This window comes from Cavia porcellus, unplaced genomic scaffold (genome assembly GCF_034190915.1).
Source record: "Cavia porcellus strain 051 isolate PalLab524CR breed Dunkin Hartley unplaced genomic scaffold, mCavPor4.1 scaffold_13, whole genome shotgun sequence".
Taxonomy (NCBI): domain Eukaryota; kingdom Metazoa; phylum Chordata; class Mammalia; order Rodentia; family Caviidae; genus Cavia; species Cavia porcellus.
The window spans coordinates 11,021,192-11,044,885 of NW_026947496.1; the positions used below are offsets into that span (position 1 = coordinate 11,021,192).

Here is a 23,694-nt window from a genome sequence, read left to right on the forward strand (position 1 = left end):
CGGGAAGTGTAGCCAAAAGCTTTTCTCAGCTAGGCCCTGCTGCCAGCCGCCAAGGCTGGCTGTGAAGAACCACATTATATAACCTGGCCTTACATAACCTGACGAGTTTCCCTCACAGCTCAGTGGTGTGTGGCAGCCTTGAGCCACCAGTGATGGAGGAGATCAGGGACACAGAACACCCTCCCCACATGCAGCATCCACAGAGGTGCTCTTGGGGCTTAAGGAACATTATCATTTATTCTCAGAATCAGAAATGCCAGGCATGAGGGGACCTTTGAGGTCCAGAGAGCATCCCGCACCCTACCCACAGGCAAAGGCTGGCCACAAGTACCGGGGTAAGTGGGAGCAGGGTGCAGATGTCCTGGCTCCCATGTCACCAGTCAGGGAGTCGCTATTTTCTGAGCTCTATGGTCCATCTACACCTGTGCAGGTGAGTCCCGGGTACAGTCACTAATCAGTAAAATGCAGCAACCTGTGGGAAGAAACCCATCTAATCTCCACAAGGCACTCAATGGAAGCTGTCTGGTCCACTGAAAAGGCTTCAGGACGAAGCTACTTAAAATACTGCTTTAACTATATACTAGCATTATTGAATTCAGTGGTTGGAGTTGGTACATCACTATAGTACATCTGAAGAGAATTTTCCAAACCCTAATTATTCATAATTGATACGTTCATGAAACGATTAGCTTTAATTTCCAAACTGGGGAAAATAAAAAATTTCTGACAGATGGTTTGGTCTAAGAAGTTCAAAAACATCTCCAGTACAAAACTAACACTAACTTACGACTGGTAGAGCTGGGGGCTCAGTGGTAGAGGAGCTCAGCAATAAAACTTAAAAAAAAAAGTTTTTCTGTTTTTAGCAGAAAAACTGAATGCTGACAATGGTTTCAAGAGAGTCAATATCATAACCAAGAACAGAATTACCAAGTGCCTAAATTGAGGCAGATCTTGTGAAAAAGCTCCTTTTTTCTCTAATCACACCTGCTATGTCTGGGTAAGGGACCTCAAAATAGTCTTCTAGACTGAGAAGATATATAACCTGGAGAAATCGTGTACAGCCCGGAGTAAACTGCCCCTTCACATGTACTCTGGTAAAAACTGTCTAATCAGAAGAGAAAATTCAGCCCCTGACCTCCAGCGCTGAGGAAATGAGCATCCCTCCTCAGACGTACTCTGCACGCGGAGGACACCACTTCCCTGTCACCTCTGGGGATGTGGGACAGAAACATGGATTAGCATGAACAACGGGGAGCCCCTGCTGTCGTCCTTGCTGGGAGATGCGGGCCTCTTCCTGTCATCGCAGGAGAGGGTCTTCTGCACAGGGAGGCGTCTACTCTGGCTACTTGAGAGGACTAGCCACACGGTGAGGCACCAAAAAGTGTCCGCTGAAGGGCGTGTCAGCCAGCGCATCAGGAGAGCGCACCTGGAGCTGCGGCCTTCGGCTCTGGGGCAGATTCTGAGCCGGCACTTACAAAAAGCTGGTTGAACTTTCACATTTTCAGAGCATGGCTTTTTCCTTCTTTGGAAGGCAGAGGTTTATCAAGAAAGGATAAAGGAGCCTGGCTTCCAGAAATCAAAGTGGTCATCTGCCTGCGAGGGTAAGCTGCTACTTTCTAGCAGCAGTGCTGAGTGAAGGCACAGAAAGAGAAATGCACATCTTGTCTCCCACCATCTGCCTTTTGTTGTCCTCAGTGTCCTGCCTGCCTCCCACCCTGGAAGTTCTCTCCCGAGAGCTGGCTCACAGCAGTGAATTGATGTGATTCGCCGTGCTCCCAGCTGTGCGTCCCTGGACAATTACTCATATGTATTGAATCTGAGTCTCCTCACTTGAACAGTGAGTGTCACAGTGTCTTTCTCACAGAGAAACTGTGTTAGGAGAAACACAGATCACGGGTTTCAAGCACATGGTGCACAGAGATGGACAAGGAGGCGATGATGATACACATCATCACCGCCACCGTCACCTCCCCGCTCCTTGACAACAGTCTCCATGTGGATGTGGTGAATCAGGGGATAAAAGCCCTCTCCAGGTTAGGAGGGAAACAACTGTTCACACTGAGCTGTGTGCTGGTGCAGACTCTCGCCTATGCGATGGATGTGCTTTCTGCACCATGGTCAAAAATAATTCCTGCTTCCAGGGTGCCTCGGCAGCACGACTCCCCCAGGCATTCCAGAGAGAATGGCTGCGACAACCAAGTGGGCGATGGTGGGTCCTATGTGAAAACTTCACAGTGAAGCCCCTACAAACCTTTTCTATAAAATAGCAATTCTTTCTGGGCTCTTCTACATTTTGGAATATACCAAAAAACGACCTTTGTATACAGAAGATGCAGAAGACAGTAGCCTTCTAGAAAGGAGATGGACTTTGTTTTATGCACGTCAATGCTGGGCAAGCAAATTTAATGAGCAACTCCAACCAAGAAGAAGCATCCCTCCTGCAGTCAGTCATGGGAACACTACTGTCCCAGGCTTGAGCACTTACTGGAATTTTTAGAAAAAGGAGAAAAAATTAGTGTACAATCTTATCTGAAGGGGTCAGGAGGGCAGCTACATGTTCAACAGACTGAAACAAAATGAATCCCATATACAGATAGTTATAAATAACTTCTTACAATTCCACTTTTTTAAATTTCACTGGGGGTAGTGGCGAATTTTTCATTCATATTGAAAAACTCCATCTATGTAAGGTTCACCTGCAGGGCAATTCTGATCAGTGTGTGAGTGAATTCAGGTTGCTTTCCTGAGGATTTTTACTGAAGTACTCACATCTCCCCTACTTCTGACTGCTTTATATGAATATGTAGATTATTCCTTTGATCTAACCTTAGTTGAGCTACACAGGCACAGAGGAAAGTGCTGTTAAGATGCACTTTCAAGCTCTATTTCTGTTCTATTAAATGAGCAACAGAGGTGACCTAGAACTGAGCAGTAAGAAAGAACGTCTGAAATTTTCTGATGGCCCTCAAAATCCCATCCTAGTTCTGCCTCCAAACAGCTTGTCAATCAATTCATAGTTACAGGGCACAGAACAGACACTCAAAAAATATCTAGGGAAAGAATCTATGGGTGTGGAGTTGCAAAATATAATTGTCTTTGACTGATCCAGTGAGACTGTGCTTAAGGTAGCTGAGAAGCCAGCCAGGAAATGGTGAGGTTCAACCAAGAAGAACTCAGTACCATACTGACATTTGGCTGGGGCCTGAGGAAGCATCTGAATCATCCTCTTGCCTGTAGGTCATCATATCATTGCTCTTTAACTGCTATTTCGTTTCATTTTCTGGGAAGAACATGGCTTTACTGGAGAACTACTCTAATACTGATAACGTGTACCAGGAAGAAGAAGGTTGACAACGGAAGTGCCAATAAAATGAATGAAAATAATTCAGGTTCCTGGTAGCAGAAGCATCAGAGTGAGAAGTTTTAGGGATTTATGATGGCATAAATACTTGGCTCCTACACAGCCTAAACTCTGCAGAGTTGAAGTTCTGGTGAAATATGGGCAACGAAAACTGGACTTAGAGTACTTTACTTAGAAATGTCTTGGTAGTTTCTGCCAACAGGAAAGGAGATGGTTATTTATGAGGATGTTGAGCCCCAAGATTTTAGAACCAGAAATGGCTTCAGAAACCAGAGTATAATCTTTTAATTTTATAGGTAAGACAAGAGGCTCACACATACAAACTAAAGGTTCACAGATATAAATTCACTAGTTTAAGCTTTAAGTGACTTAAGGTTCCTATGCTTCATAAGCACTATTAGTAGTATATAAAGCATTTACTTTTATTCTTCTCAATTAAAAAGAATCAACGATCATTGGGAAAGTTTTTTTTAAATTGTGGAAAACCCCCAAATTTGTCACCTTAACATGTTTAAAGAATTCAGTAGTATTAAGTATACTAACACTCTAGTGGCATAGATCTGCAGAACTTTTTCATTTCCCTGAACTGAGATTCTACATCCAATGAACAGCTTGCCTTTTTCTCTAGCCCTCGGTAGCCATCATTTTATTTCCTGATGCTATGAATCTGCCCACCTCAGATATTTCTCTTATGTGGAATCGCAGGGTATTTGCTCCTTGGTGTCTTGCTTATCTCATGGAGCATGATGCCCTCAAGGTCTGTCCGTGTAACAGGGGCTCCTTCCTTTTTAAGGCTGAGTAATAGACCATATTTTGGTTACCCACTCATCTGCCATTGGGTTGCTTTTGTGATTAGCATGTAATTCTTTCCACATATTTTAAATGCCCCTGATGCAGAGACTGAGCTCCCTTTAGGCCATCAAAATGACAGCCAAGCACATTTTAGAAATCCTCTTAAACCAGGGGGTACAGCACAGCACGTGTGCCACAGTGGGCTGTTTGTTGTCAGTGAAGGCTCTAAAAGGTTCGCCGTCACTGCCTTAAGCCATCTCAAAGACACAATTTAAATACACACCTGTGGGCAGAGACCGGATGAGGTGTTTTCTTTCCCCTACAGGACCAAGGACAAACCTGCTTTGTGACAGGCTCTGTGAGAGGAGCAGGACTGTGGAGAAGACATCGCTTCAGTTTAGGGATGGGAGGGGACGCGCAGTGACCGCGGGAGAGGGTGGCACTTTCCCTTGTCTCTCACTTCACAGCAGTGTGCATGGAGTCCCTGGTGGACACTTGTCCTGAATGGTTATTTAAACACTGATGACAGAACAATAAATGCAGGGGGAAAAAAAAACACTGTTTCAGACACTCTGGCCATACAGCAAAATGAAGCTGGGCAAATTACTTCACTTTTAGAAATCTACAAAAATAAAGTGTAGGTTTAGAAACATAAAAAAATGTTTCCTATCACATGTGTCCATGGTCACATAAACAAGAACAATATCTGCCTTTCCTCTTATTTTATTTTTAAAAATAGGGTCTTGCTATGTAGGCCTCAGTGTGTAACTGAGCTGAGCTGGATGCCTGGCAACCTGGTCCTTTTCTTAAAAAAAATTATTATTATTTTTTGAGACAGGATCTCTAAGTAGTCCAAGTGGGACTCGAACTTGTGATCCTCTTGCCTTAGCCTTCCAAGGACGGGGATTGTAGGTTTTCACCATCATGCCCAGTTACTGCAGGCTCTAACTGCTCTTATTGCTTAGAACTACAAGTTAATAAATCTGAGTCATTGAGGGAGAAAATAGTGACCACTGAAAAGCTCATGGCAAGGCCTGTCCTCCTGAACCCTGACGTTATTGAGACTAGGACGTATCTTGTGCATTTCTTCCTACACAATAATATCTTTATCCACATGTGTGTGAAAGGAAGACTTTGTGTTGTTGGATGTAATCTTTACTTCTATCAATGCATATTTTAGTGGCTTCTTGTGCTTGGTAGAGTAATCAAAGGTTACCTGAATGAAAATTCAGTGTTAAACCCAGTAGCCTACCTCTGTCAGAAGCTGGGAGCCTCTTCATACAAAATAGCAGTTTTTCTCTTAGAGCCCATGGATTCACCTGGCCACCCACACTGTGGCAAAGGTCTATGAAGTACAGCCTTGTGTTCTCTAAACAACTTTGGTTCCCTGAGTTTGCTGCAACACAACAGTCTAGAAGAATGGAGCAATCACTCCATTGCAGTGACCCATCGGAAACCACGAAGCTGTAAGCCATGCTTTGCAAGATGTATTAGTTTTCATCAGGTTTCAAAACAAGAATCACTATGTATCCAGGATTTATCTGAATATTCCTGAAATGATATCAATTCACTCATTCGAGGGACTCACCAATACAGACATCTCAGTAAGGTGCCTAGCCTACTGCTGCATTCCCAGTTCCAAAGCTCTTTTGTTTTTCTCCCCACAAACACAGGATGATTATGCCAGAGAACTAAGATTACAGTTTTCCTCCCCAGAATGCTTTGGAAGAATTTTTCTTCTTTTTATTTTTATTTTTGAAAGTGATGCAGGACTTTAAAACAAGATAGGAAATCTACAATGGCTACCATAATATATCTTGTTTTCTTAAAAGTAGCTGCCCATACTTTCAGATGTACAAAATCAAACAAAACAAAACAATGAAAATGATATAGGACTTCAAAGCAAGGTAACAGGAAATTAACAATGGCTACCATAATACCTCTGGTTATCTTCAAAATAAGCTATCCAGACTATCACACATAGGCATGGAAAATTGACCAAACAATACAAGAACTAAGTTGCTTTTTTGCTTCAGTTGTTATTGTTTCAGAAATTTCAGTCATATGATTTCTAATTTCTACCATGTGTGTCTCTTTAACCTGTCCTGTGTGGGCTGGAGGTCTGAGATTGTATTTTGATCCTTCATCTTGACATTTTCCAGTGTTTCTCTGAAAGAAGAATTTTTCACAAACACAAAATCTCTATGAGCTACACAGGGGGAAGGCTACCGAGGGCTGCACATGTTTAGAAGGCCTCTGTGGGAGCAAGGTGCCAGTGTGCAAGAAGCCGTGACACAAAACAAGGTGTGCTGTGGCTGTTTAAGAACCAAAGAGCTGCCTGGAGGTGCAGCCAAGTGGCAGGGCACTTGCCTAGCATGCCAAGCCCTGGGTCCGTCCCCAGCACTGGGGGGCCATACAAATCTGCCATGCTATAGTCAACGGGGGTGATTAACTGGTAGGGATTTTAACTAATGCCTTACAAACAGGAATCAGAAAGAATTCCCTTGGGTGAGCGGAGAGAAAGGAAAGAAAAAAGTAAATCTCGCTTTCTTGCTCATCTTTCTGATGTGAAAAACCCAAGACTCCCGTTTCTGGCGTGAGGCAGAAACGCCCCGAGTGTTTAGTGGCTGTCTAGGTTGTCGGCGAGCTATTCAGCCAGTGGTACACATAGCCTCAGTCCTGCCCGTCCTGCCTGGCTCCATCTGGCCGCCCACCGAAAGTCTTCTGCAACCTTTCTGACACCACCTGCAGAGCAGACAGGGAGGCGGGGTTCAGTGGAGGTCGCAGCAGATGGAAGGCTCTCCTGAGAGCTGAAGGGTCAGCTTGTCTGCCCAGAGCTGTTTTTAGGGAAATAAAGCCAGGGTTTGAGAAAGTAGAATGTCTCTCCTAGTTCTGGGGTACGGCAGAATGGATGTACAGCGGCTGGAAAGAGACCCGAGACTGACAGAGCAGACCGTACTTTCTGGGACAGAGCAGACCGTACTTTCTGGGACAGAGCTAGTGCAAGCAAAGAACTGGCCCATGTTTGGCCATAATCGTGTAGAAAGAACAAAAGGAGGTGGAAGCAAAACAACTTGCCACTCCTAGAAATGAGATTAATCCTGAGAAGCTCTGTGAAGGCCAACTGGAAGTCCTGATGCTATCTTGAAGCCCTCAGGGTGGTCCATGCCTTAGCACCTTGCACATTAGGGCCACAAAGGAAGAATGAATGACCTCGGAGGAGAGGCTGAGTCAGGCTGATGAGGTCTTTAAGCACGTTGGGAACAAACAGCAGGATGACGTAAGAGTACTGTTATCTTCCAGTTTCTACTAAGCATGTCCCTGAACTTCTGAGTTTATTCTTCAGACGTGGTCAAGGCATCTATTTTCCTTTACAGTTTTTCTACCCAGGCAAACAGTTTTGTTCAGAAGCTTTTTTAAAAACTGTGCAAAATCTCACCAGGCTTGTGCTGGCCTCATAGCAGCACAGATGCCTGAAGGGACTGAGGAGACCAGAAAGCTAGGATACAGGTCACTGCACTGAGGGTGGAAATGAGCGTATGCCGCAGCTGGGACAGCAGCTGTGGGTTTTCTGTCTATGGGGATGTGCAGCTGTGACAGGTGCATGTCTGGGGGTAGGGCCTGGGTCCAAATGCTCTGGGGTAAGGACTTGATATGAAGTCCTTGATATGAAGGACAGAACAGCTCAGGAAGAGGACAGAAATTCCTTTCACGGTTCAGTCCTCAGGAGAGAAGCTCTGGGTGGCTACGAAATGTCTAGATTCCGGTGGCACGGAACTCTTCAGTGAGGTTTCCATCTTGGTACGAAGTCTGTACTCCTTCACTCAGTCAACAAACACTGAGCGTCCAGCTATAGGCAACACTGTCTTAGCTAACAACAGAAAGACTTCAGATTTTACTAGCCAGGAAGCACGCTGGAGGGAGCTCAACAGGGAGCGACCGGACCTTGTTCATCCTTTTCCTAAAGACCCCTCAGGCTGTGGGTGAGCACAGCACAGTGCAGAAGACACAGGAAGGCAGGTGAGAGGGCAAAACCAGTGGCTGGCGCAGAGGACAGTGTGAAAGGGCACGGTCTCTCTACTCGGCTAGGCCGCTGCTCCAATGTTAACTTACCCTGGCTTTAGCGAGGACTTTCTGGGAGTCTGCCACACCTCCCGCTCTGCAGTCAACACTGTTTGGATCCAGGAAGGCTTGATGCAAAAGGGAAGCTGCTGAGGTGTAAGTGACTAAGCAGCTCTCGGTTGCAGGAGGCTGCACACACCTGCCAGGCTCTCTGGAGGGGATCACACGCTGTTGCACCGGGTACTGTGAAGCCCTGGCCTGTGAAGGAGGCAGCCAGAGCCCACCAGGAGGCTGCAGTTGTCCAGCTGTCCTGGGGAGGGCACCCTCACCCTGCTTGCTGTGCACTTGCTCCAGGGATGCTGGGCTTGGTTTGCAGCAAGGTTTCAGGGCCAACAGAGATCTTTTGAGTATGTGTGGCGAGGCAGGAAGGGAAGCCAGGTAAGTGCCCTACCCCTCAGCCAGCCCTCAGCGCTGGCCTTCATTTCAGAGGGGAGTTTGAGCACTTCAAACCGAGAAGTGACACAGACCATTACGAGCTCACCCAAGAAATAGTGGCACAGATTACTTTCTAAGCACTTGATATTCTGAATGTTTTTATAGGAAAGGTAAAATCAGCCTGTTTTGAAAATGCTTGCCAATTTCTACACAGAGAAAAATCCACAGAATTGAATATATCCCAGTTTCCGTACAATATGGATTCAGGTCTTTCTAAATTTTGAAGATCTCATGGAATCGTAGCTGCTGGTGACTGGAAAATGCTAGTGTTCTAGAGTTTTCCAAATGGCAATTTATTTATCTGCCACTTTTTAGTACAGGCAAATGTGCAGCACAGCACCTCGTCTTGGAACTTCCCTATTCTCTTTCACTAATGATCACTTCCTGGCCCTCCTTGAATGCAGTGCTTATCCCACTGCTAGATAACTGCAGACCTCCAGCAGGATTGTCAGAGTCTGAAAAGTTCCTGTGGAAGGCAGTGTTTCAGGAAGCTCACAATAGACTCAGATATTCTTTACGTGAAATACACAATGCAGCTGTTAATACTGCTTTTTGTTTGAGTTCTGTTTAGAGTCAAGCATGAAGAAGGGTCAGGTGAAGACCAAGGGAATGCCAGCCAGGCAGGGATCACCCTGAGGATGTCAAAGATACAACATAGGGGTTTCCCCTTTGTAAACAAATTACTGCAAGTAAAAGAAAAAAAAGAAATGAAAGTAGGAATGGAGCTTATGCTGCGCCTGTTGCTAAACCAGAGGAAAGCTGTGAAAGGGGTAATTTTCTTACAGGGTGAGAAAACTAATTGATAGAGGACTACTTTAGCCTTTGATATGCTAATTATTCCTGCAGAATCAGACATCATACCACCCAGGAGACCAGCTGCATGGATGCTCCACTTAACTTATAAATGACAAAAGCCAGCCAACTCAAGGTGAGCCCTGGCACTGATACAGAATGGAAAATAACCAAACTTTTCAAACCTTGGAAGGGTCCTTATAGGGTCAGCAGATTCGTAAATCTGCACCGCAAACATCTTATGTGTGTAACGCAATTGAGGCTCATCACCCATTCCACCCATCCCGCATTATGATGGAAAATGCTAGGAGGGTATATTCATTCCGTGACGTACGTCTACATACACGTGTAGGACACTTTACAAAGATGTGAAGTTTTTCACACTTAAAGCATCAACATTGAGCAAGCTATGAAAGCTCACCTTCCTAGAAGGATGCAGTCCCAGGAAATTCTGGGAAGGTGATATTCTCCTTCACATTGTCCTTGAATTCTGTACGATAATTCATCTTTCTACATTTATATTAGAGAAAGGTAAAAAGATTCATGATCCTGTGGTATAAGTTATAAACAGCAAAGCAGTGATGTCCAATCAAGGCAGAAATGTCAGAGCTGAAGGCTCCTAATGAAAAACAGTGTATCACCGAACCATCTTACCTGTCGACGGATTATCCCAAGGTCTCTTTTGGCTTTATTCACTAGGGTTTGAATTTCTACCGGATCTTTTACATTTTTATTTTCTCTGAAGGCATCTCTTATCCTCCTGACAGCGTAGGTTCTAAATGAATTCAGAGAAAAAAAGAAAAAGGTGTCAGCATGTTTGAGGCTATGCTTGTCAATGAATTTAAAAGCTTTTCCTCTAGAATTAACTGTAGAGTATTCCCCAATGGATAATCCACTTTGATCTTTGCTAGGGGGACAGGCCAATCCATTGCCATTCTTGGATGACTAAGCAAACAGATTTAGGAAAATAAATCTATCCCAAACGAGCCACATACAAATTGCAAACAGCTACTGAAATACTCCTTAGATTACTGGCTCTTTAGAGTTCTTCACATCCGGCCTCCCTCCATTAACATGGGTAATTGAACTGTTATTGTACAGAGATGAGCCAAGAATTCAGAGGTTTAACGATGCATTGCAAATGCACAAACAGAACCGAGATAGGGACCGGCTTTCCAATTTCTATCCCAGGTTTTGACTCTTACTTCTTTTTCCTTAATGTAAACATAAAGTTCTGGGCTTTGTAAGGAGTTGTGGGATTATGCCAAAATGCTTTCTTCATCATAAAAGTGTCTATGTCTGTACAAGAGTGGCACATGTATATACATGCATGCACACCACACACACACACACACACACACACACACACACACACACACACACACAGAGCCTAGCCAGATAAAGAAAGGGCTCTTGCAGTCCAGGATAGCATTCAAGTGAAGGCTTTCAAATCAGACAGGCTAGGGCTCCTGTCTTCGCCTTAGCTCCTCCTGCCAGTATAAACTAGGGCAAGCTTCTCAACATAAGGCCATGGTTCCTCATCTGTCAAAGATGTGCAGCCCTGCTCAGTGCAGCTGGGAGGATGAGGCTTTATTATGTGAGTCTGGATGCTGGCATGAAGCCTGCTACTTAGACAGACTCAATAAATAAAAGGCTAGTCTTACTGTTCGTTGCTATCCCTTAATGCAATTATTCTCCTCTCTTCGTGTCACGGCCTCGCCATTGTCCCACATCCTTAGAGGCACACGAGTGTGTGCAAGGCGGATGGAACAGTCCGGGTAATTATCCACACAGAAGAATCAAGGGCTCTTAACCAGCCATGCTCCCAAGCTCAGAGTCACAGCCTTTGGCCTCGCTGCCCCACCTACTGTGTATTCAAAGACGACAGACTGAGGAGAAGCAGCCTGAGTCAGAGATGTCAGACACCATTTTCTCTAGTCTATAATGATCTCAGATCACTGCTTTTAACTTTAAACACCAGCTAAATAACCCATGCAACACTAATAGTAACATTTACTAGTAGCAGAATACAAACAGAGGCAAAGAAAGGAGAAAAAGAGGCTGTCAAGGGGAATGGGGTATGGTGTTGTTAGAGGCATTCAGACCGGGAAACCTAGAGTGCAAATTTTATTCCAAAGCATACATTTTTGTAAAAAAAAAAAAAAAAAAGAAAAAAAGAAATTTTACATTAAAAAAGTGAGTTTTGGATCGTTTTGCATTTAAAAGCATGAGTAAAACTCAATCTTGCAATATGAGGAACCATAAAGCAGAAAGGCAGAATATGGCAACTGAAGACACTCTTGAGATTCTGATCTTAATTCTGAGAACCAGCTGGACAATTTGCAGAGGAGCTGCTGAGCGTTCAGGGTCCACCCTCAATGGTGCAGTTCTGCAAAGGGGTAGCTTGTGTACTCGCAGCTACCGGACAAGTTAAGTGGGGCTCATTTGGTTATAAAGGGATATGAGGAAATTTTATAATAGAATCCATCAGATACAGATTTTACTCATGGGGACCTGCTAACTGCCAGACTGTAGATGGCAAGGTAAGTAAGCTAAGAGAAATTTCTGGAGCATTTTCTTCTGCAGCACAGTGGTTATTTATAACAGTATCTGTGTTCTTCCTCACGCCCACAGACTCCACCAAAGCAGCAGCGTCTTCTTTTTTTTTTTTTTTTATGGTGATGGAAACAGAGAGATGACAAAACAATTTAATTCTAACACTTTGATCCATATGCAAAATTATTTTCGTAATGTAAATTTACCACTGTGAGTCCTGTTTTGGGATGGGTGGGGGCAGTGAATGCACGCAGGGCTTCACGCGTGCTAAGCGTGTGCTGTGTCATTGTGCAACAGCCCAAGTGCCTTATCTGTGGTCTTAATTTTTCACCCTGGATGCTGCAAGGGCTTCTGGGAAAACAAGATGTGTAACAGTGGTCATCAGTATTTTTTTTTTTTTTTTTAGGAGCCAGTGATTAGTTCAGAATAACTATCAGCAAAGTAGTATTGCATGGAATGGGGGGGGGGAACAACTCTGAAGTTCTTCCAACGTTTAAGAAAACCAGAAAATTGTTTACGACTACCAATAATTTATACTGAATATAAGATTCTGCTGTATATGATTTGCCTCCCAATTCTTCAAAGTCATCACCTGAAGAAACGCAGTTCCGTGTCTTGGCATTAAATATATCCAGGCAAACGAGAGTCAAGGCTCGAGATCGGGACACCCCTCTGAAATGGTGAAGCAGCTCCTCCCCTACGCTCTGCCCCCTCCTCTCCATTTTGTCCCTCCTCCTGCACCCTGTAACGTGCAGGATGCTACTCTTTCCCTCAAGCAACTGGCTCAGAACCACAAAGCTGCTGTTGCCTGAACAGTTCATTCTTCAGTTATATGAATTTATTTTAAATGGTCACAGTTTTGGGAAGGTAGACACAACTCTGGGTGAGCCTTGACATTTTGTGGGAGAGGGCCGGACGAGTAGTTATGCAAATCCTGCCTCCAGTCTGCTTTTTATCATTTGCAATTTCTTTTTGCCAGATACAAAGCAAAATCACCTATCCTTGAACACATTCTGGCTACCAGCATCTTGATTATCACTGAGCACAAACCTTTCAAAGGACCAACCACAGCTCACCGAATATATGTACAGAGCCGGGAGAGGTGCTGTTATGCCCATAATCCCAGGCCTCGGGAGGCAGAGGCAGAGGCAGGAGGATTCTGAATCTATGTGGCAAAACCCTATCTTAAAAACCGAATACAAACAGCATCCATGCACACAGTGTAGTCCAGCTGTGTGTTAAAGGTCACCCAGTATGGCTTATTCATCTTAACATAAACAATGCTGGCTGAAATCCCCAGCACAGCAAAATAGAGAAAAAAGGAGTAAGGCAGGCACAAAAAAACGAACACAGAAAGGATGATGGAACGACACAAGAGGAAGCAGACTGCACCCACAGAGCAGTAAGGGAGGTCATACATGCCAACACCGCTCTCCCTGTCTCTCCCGAAGCTTGCCATATGCTTAGTGTTTGTTTAAGCAGGAGACTCCCATTGCTCTTTCCTTGTCCGCCCAGTGGTCCAGCCTTTGTCCTTGGTCTACCAGCAGATCTCAGGTGCCCACAGGTTCTTCCAGGTGACTGTCCTTTTGCCCCTGCAAGGTCCAAACAGCTTTCTGAAGTTAGCCCCGCTCCAATTCCCCAGCAGCACAGCGGGCAGTAAGGACAGCTCTCCAGTGCCTGAGGTTTCGCTTCACTGTTTCTCCTCTGGGAACCAAGCTGGGCCAAACCCGGCCACGAGCCCTGCTCCCAGCACTTGACTTCTCACATCTGCTTCTGCACCTGTAGTGTGACCTGAGCAGCTAAGGTAATGCCTCTGTCATTCTCCATCAGCATCCCACATGCTGGTGTCTGCGCTTACGCAGCCCATAAACTCACCTGTGGCTCCTCTGCTTTTCTCTAGCTCCTAGGGAAATGTCCCAGGAATAAGGTAGTTCAACACTTTCCTCTTCAGGGCCAAGTCCCATTCATCTCCAACTGCTTGGAAAACAGGTCTTCCTACTTCCCTTTACTGAATGTGTTCCTCCTAAGGACAGTGCTTCCTTTACAGTCACTAGAGGAAGCTGCTGAATTCTGGCTTATTTCCACACTTGATGAGGCAGAGAGGAGGTGCTGGTGGGATCCTGGACCTCGCTGTCGCTTCCCAATGGGATTGCTCCCCAATGGGGTTGCTCTTATGCAGCTCTGGGGCCACACCACCTGCCTGCTCTACATTCTGTGTCTCGGTAATCTGTCCCAAGTATCAAGATTCAAGTCTTAATACCCAAAGGACACTCAGTGTATACATAGGCCATTGAGTTTAGGTGATTAAAAAATCAGTACAATTTTTTAATGAAAGTAACAGCTTTTAAAACCACAATTTTCCTGAGACAAGTGATAAGCAGTCTTTTACTGGGGGTCATTAGCAATCCCCCCCCCCCTTTTTGGTGCTGGAGATTGGGCTAGGGCTTTCTGTATGCAAAGTCTATCCTCTACCACTGAGCTCCACCCCCTGGCCTATCATTTGCAGTCTATTCACTGAATAGAGGAGTCCACCTTTAGTTGTTTCTCTTCTTGCTTTCTTGATCTACTATTTACTCCTACCTAATCTCCTTTGCAGGCTTGTCATATTGTGCTGCCCTACATGTTGTGATCAAGGACTTTTATGTAAACTTCTAATAAAGTTTCTGCCCAAGAGATTTCAATTATTTCTGTTACCAGAATCTCCCTTCTGAGGTCTAAATCTGAATCGCTTGTTTTCTGGATTTTGAAGAAAAATTCAGATTCCTACAGTTAACACACTGAGAACTGAAGCTGTCCACCTTTCTTTCCTCATGGCAGCAGAGGCCAGTATTTCCTTCCAAAGCTAGAAGGATTTTAATATAGTCAACAGCCTGAGTCACACAATTTAAGCAATGTATCCTAAATGCCTCTTTCCCTAAAACTTTATATATTCAATTAGAAAAATCTATTTCAACCCTCAGCATCCCTTCTGAATCACCTTCTACTTCTGAGCCCTCAGCCTTGACCTGAGTTCAGGTCTTTACATGCCATGCTAAGGTAACAGCCTTGGTAGTATGCGTGCGTGCGTGTGTGCATGTGTGTAATATAAGCATTCTAGGTAGGTAACACAGTGAAGAACAGCAGAAAGCTTCTTTCCTATAGTGACAGTGAGTTCCCACTAGACTGAACCCCCACACACAAGGGTCTTGAGTCTTGCATACTACTGTATCTAACATGCCTGGCTCAGAAGGTGTTCAATAACCACTGACTAAACAAAACATAAAATTAAAATACCATGGTCAGCATCAAAAAGACCTTTGAGAAAAACACCAAGAATGAAAAAGGAAAATATGACAAACAAGAAATTGCAAAAGACACACAAATGAGAAAAAGGTTCAGAACACACAGTTTAGAATCAGTTATGAAAGACCACGAATACAGAATCCATGAATAGAAGTAATCCAAGAAACACTCAGTAGATGCCTATTGGCTCAGCAGCCTGTCAGATGTGTAGAGGAACAAGGGTATTGGCCTGAGGGAAGCAAGAAGATCCGACATGAAGAGAGAACAAGGAAGCTGGAGCCATTCAAAGAAGGCCAAGCAGCCTTGTTGGTAATGGGGTGGTTCTTTCCTCGATGGGGCAGTGTTTCTGCAGGTCTGTGTGCCCCAGTGATAAACTGTATGCTTCAAATAGATGCATTTTATTGTATGCAAAGCATTCTTCAAGGTTGACTTTTAAAGTAAACTAAAAATTAGTAACAGGAATTACATTTACTTACTTTTAAGTAAAGGAAAAGAAGTAAGGTACAGAAAACAGCAATGCTAGAGATGACGCACACAGCTGGAAAAGTAAAACTTGGCACTGAATTATGGAAAGCACAATAGAAACAAATTCGAAATTCAAATTTAAAACAACAATTAAAATTAGTTGGTGAGAAATTCTTATGAAAAAATTAATCTTCATAGTAAAGTCAAGGTACGTAACCTTTGGATACTAAGTGTGAACAAACTGAATTGGATAGGTAATTAAAGTTATAATGGAAGAAAACGTCGCAGAAGTGATCATAAAAAATTAAGAGACTCACTGAGATTCAACAACCAGAGGACAATGCCAAGATACTTAACAAAAAAACAAAACCTATCCTACAGAAGGAAAAATAAAGAACTTCAAGTAGATAATATAAATAGAACCGACAGAAGTATATCCTTGGATTTGTAGTTTTAAACCCTTAAAGAAAAAGGCTGCTGCTTCAATCAGGCACCTACCTGTAATCCCAGGTCTTGGGAGGCTGAGGTAAGAGTGCAAAAACCAACCACCTAGCCAAGCAAAGCTTGCTTTCCTAGTCATCTGAAATAACCTTCCAACAGGACAATGAAATAATTCCAATACTTTTTGGTGCAGATACCATGTATGGGGTATTCTACTAAGTATCTGACATATATTAGTATACTTTAACTCCTTCCTGCTCTGACACAGATTGCAAAACTTTAGCCCAGCTCATGCATTGCAGTGGCAGACTGGTTCCAAACCCAGGCCACTTGCGCATGTGATTTCCAACGCTAGGCTAGTCTTTCCCCAGAGGTTGACAAACTATCCAGTCTTTGATAAGTAGTCCTCTAAGCAGAGTTGTTATGAACTTGCAAAGGCATTTAAAAAAACTGTCTCTGGCATTACAAAGCTTAAAAAGGTCATCTTATTTCTCACGGCTGCTTCTACAAATAATTTAAGTGCCAAGTGTGTCTTAAGAAAAGTGGTTCACAGCCTAACAAGGGAAAGAGCTATTGATACAAGCACCATGAGCATGTTTATTAATTGAGTTACATGGTTTAGAAAAGAAAGGAAGTGACCAATGAACAGTCGTAGTTTGAGGAGGTGAAATTATCACAAAGAAACCCACTTTGGGGATGAAACTTGGCATTGCACACAGTTTTCCCTGGAGTTGAGACAGCGTGCATGCATTAGTGTGGTGGAATATAGGACACTCGGTCCCTTGCCCAGTCTATGGAGGGCTGGCCACATCAGCCCTGGGAGGCCTGCAGCCCCCCACTTCCTTCTCTGTGAGGTCTGCTACTTGTCACAAATGGAGGTCTTCCTCCCACTGCATTTCTCAGATCCCCCTAGCTCTTAAAGACCTAACCCAGTTAGAAACATGTATGACAAAAGGTTAATATGCTTAACATATAGACCATATAAGTCACATAGAAAACCACAATAAATAAATGAGCAAGGTGTAAAACAATTCACAAGATAGCACAAAGAATGAATAAATTTAGACAGATATAGACAGCTAAATGTTCAGCTTCAATCACAATAGAATACAAATAAGTTTAAATAAGACAATACTTGTCACTGTAAAAACGCAAAAGGGTAGACATATAGACATACCTTCTGGGTGGGCATAAGAATGGGGGCATGGTGGGGAAATCAGTATAATCATAGGTAACAATATTCATAACAGTTTTTTAAGGGGCGGATGAGAAGGGGGAGATTTGTTATGACTTCAGCCTGGGTTTGAACTCACTATGTAGTCCAGACTGGCCTCAAACTCATGGTGCTCTCTCTTCCTGCCTCAGCCTCCTGAGTGCTGGGATTACCGGCATAAGCCATCATGCCCCACTAATGTTACAATTTCATCTACTAACTTCACTTTTAGTGATTGATCCTGCAGAAATAATCTGAAATATATTCAAATATCTATGCAGGACAATGCTCATTATACAGAAATGCTTATAAGATTAAAATCAGAAACAACCTAAGGGTTCAGTATTGGACAAGTAGCTGTGTAAATTATGATACCATGTGGTTATAAGATGAATGTTTAGAAGACACAGGTTCAAAAGGCCACAAAAAGGTGTAAGGTGAAAAAATGTGGGCTCCCCATCAGACAGCAGTTCCCAATCTTTTTGGCACCAGAGTGGCTTCTAGGAAGACAAGTTTCCCACGGTGGCAGGCAGCTTCTGGAAGCCTCGAAGCAGCATGTGACTAGATCCCTGCACGCACAGTTGTTCACAGCACCGTGTGCTCTCCTATGAGAATCTAATGCCCACTGACCTGAGAGGCAGTAGCGCTCGGGCAGTAACCACTACCAACCTGGATGAAGCCTCATGCCCTCTCCAGTGCTCAGCTCACCTCCACCGGGTGCCTGGCTCCTAACAGGCATGGATCAACATATCCAGGATTCAGACAACCAGTTCTCTAATGGAAGCACAGTTAGCAGTTTCCTAGAGGTACTAGCTTCATATTAAAAGCTCCGGGGCCGGGTGGGATGGAGCATGCCTGTAACCCAGGAAGCACTCTGGGAAGCTGCAGTAGAAGCTCAAGCCCAGCTTGGGGAATTAGAACTTAGCAAGACCCTTACTCAGAATGAAAGAGGGCAGGGGAAGACTCTATCTGTGGGAGACTGGGCAAGGGTGCACATTAGATCAGTAACACACAACCAGGCAGACTATGACAAGGGTTAAGACGGCAGGACTGTGGGAAAGCACAGGATGGATCAACAAATATTTAGTAGGCACAGCAGTAGGCTCTTCAGGCTTATTTTCACAGTTTGTTTTGAGGTAACTGGGGCAACAGGTGAGTATGTCCAGCAAGCTACCGGATACACGATTTTGAAGCTCAGATAAGAAGATTCAAGCTGGTGACAACCTGAAAATCAAACAGGGTGGCATGAATTTGTTCCCATTAAAGCAGCAGGTGGGGAGACAGCCCCCGGAGAAATCCCGAGAGTATTCAAAGGCAGGCTGAGGCAGCTTGATGGAAGGAAAGGGAAAAGAGGGTTCAGAGCTGAGTACGCCAACCAGACCTAATCAGGGTGACAAAAAGGCAAACTTTACAGAGTGGACCCAACAGTCAGGGTGGCGCAAGAAACTTCTAGAAGAAAATCATCAGTACTTGGTGACCGCCACGTAGTAAATGTTGTAGGGAAGAAAACTCAAATACTTGGAAATAGTATCATTAATAATAATTGGACCTAGGTGGAAATTCAATAACCCAGCAAGAAAATTTCTTTAACGTGAGGAAGTCACACTTAAAATCTTTGGAATCTAGTCAAAGCCACAGTTAACTGAAAATTAATGACTGAAATAGCTTTCTTAATAATAAAACACTAGCTAAATCTGAGTATTTCCTTACATCCAGAATAAAAACACAGTATAGTCATGAAAAACCAAAGTATTTAGAATATTTTTTAAATTAAAAATGAGAAAAGACCAGTGGGATTAGGCATGGCAGTGAAGGTTTTTCTCAACATTACAGCATCTCACTTACAAATCAGCAACAAAAGCACAAGGAAAAGAGTGAAGTTCGGAAGTTTGAAAAGGGTAGTTGAAAATAATCATCCCAGAAACAGCCTGCGCAGACCTCGGAACTTGCCAAGAGTGAGACAGGGCTAGATGATTTGGTGACACCCCACAGAAGTGACACCCACAGAGTGTAACCAATTTACCAGATGGTGATTTTTTCCCATGTTCAGCTGCCAGGGGAAATTATGGAAGACAGGTGTGCGTGTAGATTCACAGCTGCATTTTGACAGATGGGTGTAATGGAACTGTAAAGAAGGTGAGAACTTTTGTAGGGCTCAAAGGGGCAATGGTAGGAATTTTTCCCACTAGTCAAAAATTTCTCAAATTCCCAGTTCTTGGGACATAGGGTATCCTTCAACTCAAGTCCTAATCTAAATGTCCAATAAAAACTGGTCAAGCAAATGACAAAAAATTAGGCTTGGGTATATAGCTCAGTGGTAGACACATTGTCTTAGCACACACAAGGCCCTGGGTTTAATCCTCAGTATCCAAACAGAAACCATAAAGCAGTGTGTCCATTAAAACAACAAATACAAACATTATGGTGAAGCTAAAAAGTATATTCCAAACAATAAGACATAAAATCAACTTCATTTAATTGTAGGTTTTAGGTCTGATTCTGTATGAGGATTGTTTAAAGTGAGAATCTCTTAAAAAATAAAATAGTGGTTAACAAGCACAGTATCTCGTAGCAGATGCTCCCCTTGGTTCCCAGCTTAGGGAATAGCTTAGGAACATTTTTGTATAGGTGTCCTTTGGCGGTGCTTAAAATCATTTAAGATCTTTAACCCACAGTTCATCAAAATAAAGTGATTATCACTTGAATCTATCTTCATAGCCACTGACATTCTGTTGCCAACAAGAGTTTTCAAACTGTAAACCAACTGATCAAAGCAGAGGCCAGCAATAACACATCTTAGCGAGGGGTCCAGATCAAGCAGCGGAGAGCAGGCTTTACCTAGTTTCCGAAGTGGCTACTGAGGTAGTGCAGGCCCTGGAAGATGCAATTCCAGAGCTGTGGCTGAAATCCATGTTCCTCCTGCTGTTCATCCAGAGACACCAATTTGATGAGCTTTATGCACTCAGGCGATTACAGCATGTCTGGGCGTGTCATGGGGTTGTGACTCCGGGTACCTATATGTGGCTCCTGGCCCCTCCTCTCTGGTGCTGCTCCCCTGCTTTGCTTCCCAAACTAAGCTATTAAACAGTTTTGTTCCACCACGCTCTCTTGCCATGATATTCTTATCTTGGAGCCTGCAGACCAGGGACTGAATCCTCCAAGACCCTGAGCTAAATTAAATTTCTCTCTCTTCAGGTTGTGTATGTTGGGCATTATGTTCCAGCAGTAGGAGCTGATTAATACATTCCTCATTTGTAGAGTCTAAGATAGGACAGAAAAAATAAAGATAGCAAGAAAGAGTCAAGAAAGATCATAATTTTAACATTGCACTTAGGAAAAAAAGAACCCTAGCAGCTTTAGGGCACAAGATCACCCAAGGTTACAATTTTTTTTTTTTTTTGCCTTGTAGACTACTCACTCCTAAGTTCCTGCCTTAAAATTACAGTATATAATGAGCTTTACCTATAAATGGGTTCTTGCCTTTCATGGTTAAATTGAGTCTGTGATTTCCTTTCTTTACTGTAGATTCACAAATTTCACAGATCTCCATGTATTAATGTCCACAGTCCCAGAGCACATTGTGTCTGTCTGCCTGCCTGTCTGTCTCTCTGGCCTACATTTTATTATTTTACATTTTATTATATTTTAATATTTTAGTTATTCTGAGTGTATACATCTTTTAATTCTGCTTAATAAAATATGCCTATGTCTTTGCCTTTCACTAAAATGCTTTTCCATGACAAATTAAGAACTTTCACTTTTGGTGGGGATGAGTTAAGGGCCATTCACCTCTGTGGACTTCATCTGGTGACAAAACAAATTATTACTGTGACGGGAAGAACAAAGACAGTATTCTAGAATTAACTCTCTTCACGTTGACATACCCTTTTCCTATGGAATGGGACACATTTCTTTTAAAAGTGCTGTAATATAAAGAATCCATATGCAGGAATGAGATTCTTACCCCTGTCCCCAGTAGAAAAGAGCCTGACCTAGTACCAGACAGGCAAGCTCTAGATACATTATATAATAGGGCCAAACAGAATAGTTTTTCAATTTTATTTTAAAATTATAGTGCGAACTAGGCAATATAAGCCATGATTTTTAAATTATTTAAAATTTATGGAAAGTACATTATTTATAAAATAGTTAATGAGTTGTACTCTATGGGGGAAAATGGGGTTTTCTACTTTATAGGGGAAAATGAAGCATGAACAATGGGAACTCCTTCTGGCTAACTAACGCTAAACCTCTTCATTAAAGTTTTCTATCAACACTTCAAAAAAGAAGCCAATAAATGTCTTTCAAAAAATCCTTTCCTATTGCCGTTAATCATTAGTGACAATAAATAAGAAAGGAAATGACATAGTTTTGACATAGAGATCATCATGGGACAAAGAATAAATAAACTCATCACAAGAATGCTTGGTGTTTTCTTCTGAGGCAGTCAGGTACTTAAAAGTACTTTTTCCTAAAAAGCTATGCCTTCGCGTGGACCTACAAACACTCAGTAGGTAACTAAAAAGTAGCACAGAGCTTGACCTTCATTTTGTAAAACTAGATTGAATCCTTTCCAGCATTGCTTGTAGATGTGTCTGTGAATCATAGATAGTAAGTCTAAAAACTGGCAGAACAAAGTTGATTAGTTTACGTAGCCTAGCTCATCTTCCTTCAAGACAGAGGACACCAGGACAAGGTATTCACCGGGACACTCAACCTCTCCCACCATCTCCAGTTCCGTAAACCCAAGGTCACTGGGGATTCCAGCACAGCCTCACATGACTGAGACTTCCTGAAGCATTGAAGATCCTTCCATGGGAACGAACTTACTCCTCAAGTCACAGGATTCAACCTGAGCTGTGAAACCAGGACTGAGATAACAATCAGCTGAACCCTGGTGCACCTCGCTTAATCCTTGAAACTCTGAGGAATGGTATAGACCTGACACTGGGTAACCTACCACAAGATCAGCAAGAGGGTTCTCTACCTGTAGGAACGCAGGGCCTCCTTCAGCATGCAGCGTGCCTGAAGGCCCCTGGGTGTGGTCAGTCCCTGCGACTTTTCTGAAGTCTGCAGTCACTACACACAATGCCAAGCCCAGACTAGGCGGGCTGCCTTGTTGTTGGAAATTCTCTTGGAACACAGGTGATTCTTAAAGAGATGCCAATTTCTAAGCACTTACGAGTGTGTTGTATTTAGAAGAGAGAGACATGAGACTGTCATTATCTGGAGGGGAACCAACAGATGTGTAAGCACGTATGAGGGAGGAATTCACTGCGTTGTAACACCCGCCCTTTACATATCTTGCTAAGTTTCTTTTTTCTTCTAAAATTATGTATTTTTCCTCTAAGAGCTTAGGGCCAGAGACCCAGCAGCTGACATATTTGGGTGCTACTTAACTATGCGAATACCAAGTTATATATGGGAAAATATGAAGCAGCTTATTCCTCACTTCCCATTTATATTTTAGCATTGAAAACCTCAGGATTCAGAAATCTGAGGTACACTTTCATTTTGAGTTGCATGAAACTTTTATTACTTGGCCTAAATCCAAGGCTGGCTTTTCAATATATATAAATGCTCAGAGCAAGAAGGTATTTGGCCTCAATATTGTTTGCAATTCCATAAACCAATAAGTTCTGTCCAGAATCAACAAACAGCAGGTTTTCAGTGAGTGTTCAGAAATCATTTTAATGTAGGGCAGAGTAACTTTGCTAGGCTCAACCTTAGTGAACTACCAAAAGTTTAAAACTGTCTGCTTTGCATTAAAAAGCACATAAGTGCAGTAACCTACTGGAATACTGAAGCAGGTAAAAATCGGATCTGACACACAGAACATTTCCCAGTGTTCTGTGAAAATACTGGTTTGGAAGGAGAAGAATAAACAGGAACCCACCCGCGTGGGAATAGTCACAGAGAATAGATACGTGTCTGTGCCGAGCAGAGGCCAGGAAGCAGCAGGCAAAGTTGGGAACCTGGATCCATTCACAGACCCCCTCTTCTACATGCGGCCACACCCAGTTCGGGAAGCGCTAGATACTACTTCTGCACAAGCGCACCTTCAGGGGCCAGAGGCTGTGGGCTGACCCCGTGGGCATGCTAACCAACCTCGAATCTTCTCCCTACAGCAGCAGCTAAGGGATCCAAGAGGCAGACTGGGCCTCAGGCATCTTCCTCCTCTTCCCTGTGACTCCTCATTAACTGTTTGGCCTGAATGTGTATCGCATGACTTTCG

The 23,694-nt window shown here is 43.4% G+C and overlaps 1 protein-coding gene across 1 annotated transcript in view; it reads right to left on the reverse strand.

Annotated features, from left to right (window-relative positions):
• Lyrm4 (LYR motif containing 4) overlaps positions 1–23,694 on the reverse strand; it is a 112,130-nt gene that overhangs the window by 66,956 nt on the left and 21,480 nt on the right. Inside the window, exon 2 of the mRNA XM_005003260.4 lies at positions 10,157–10,277. Within this exon, the coding sequence (XP_005003317.1) occupies positions 10,157–10,277 (121 nt within the window). The remainder of the gene's footprint in view (positions 1–10,156; positions 10,278–23,694) is intronic.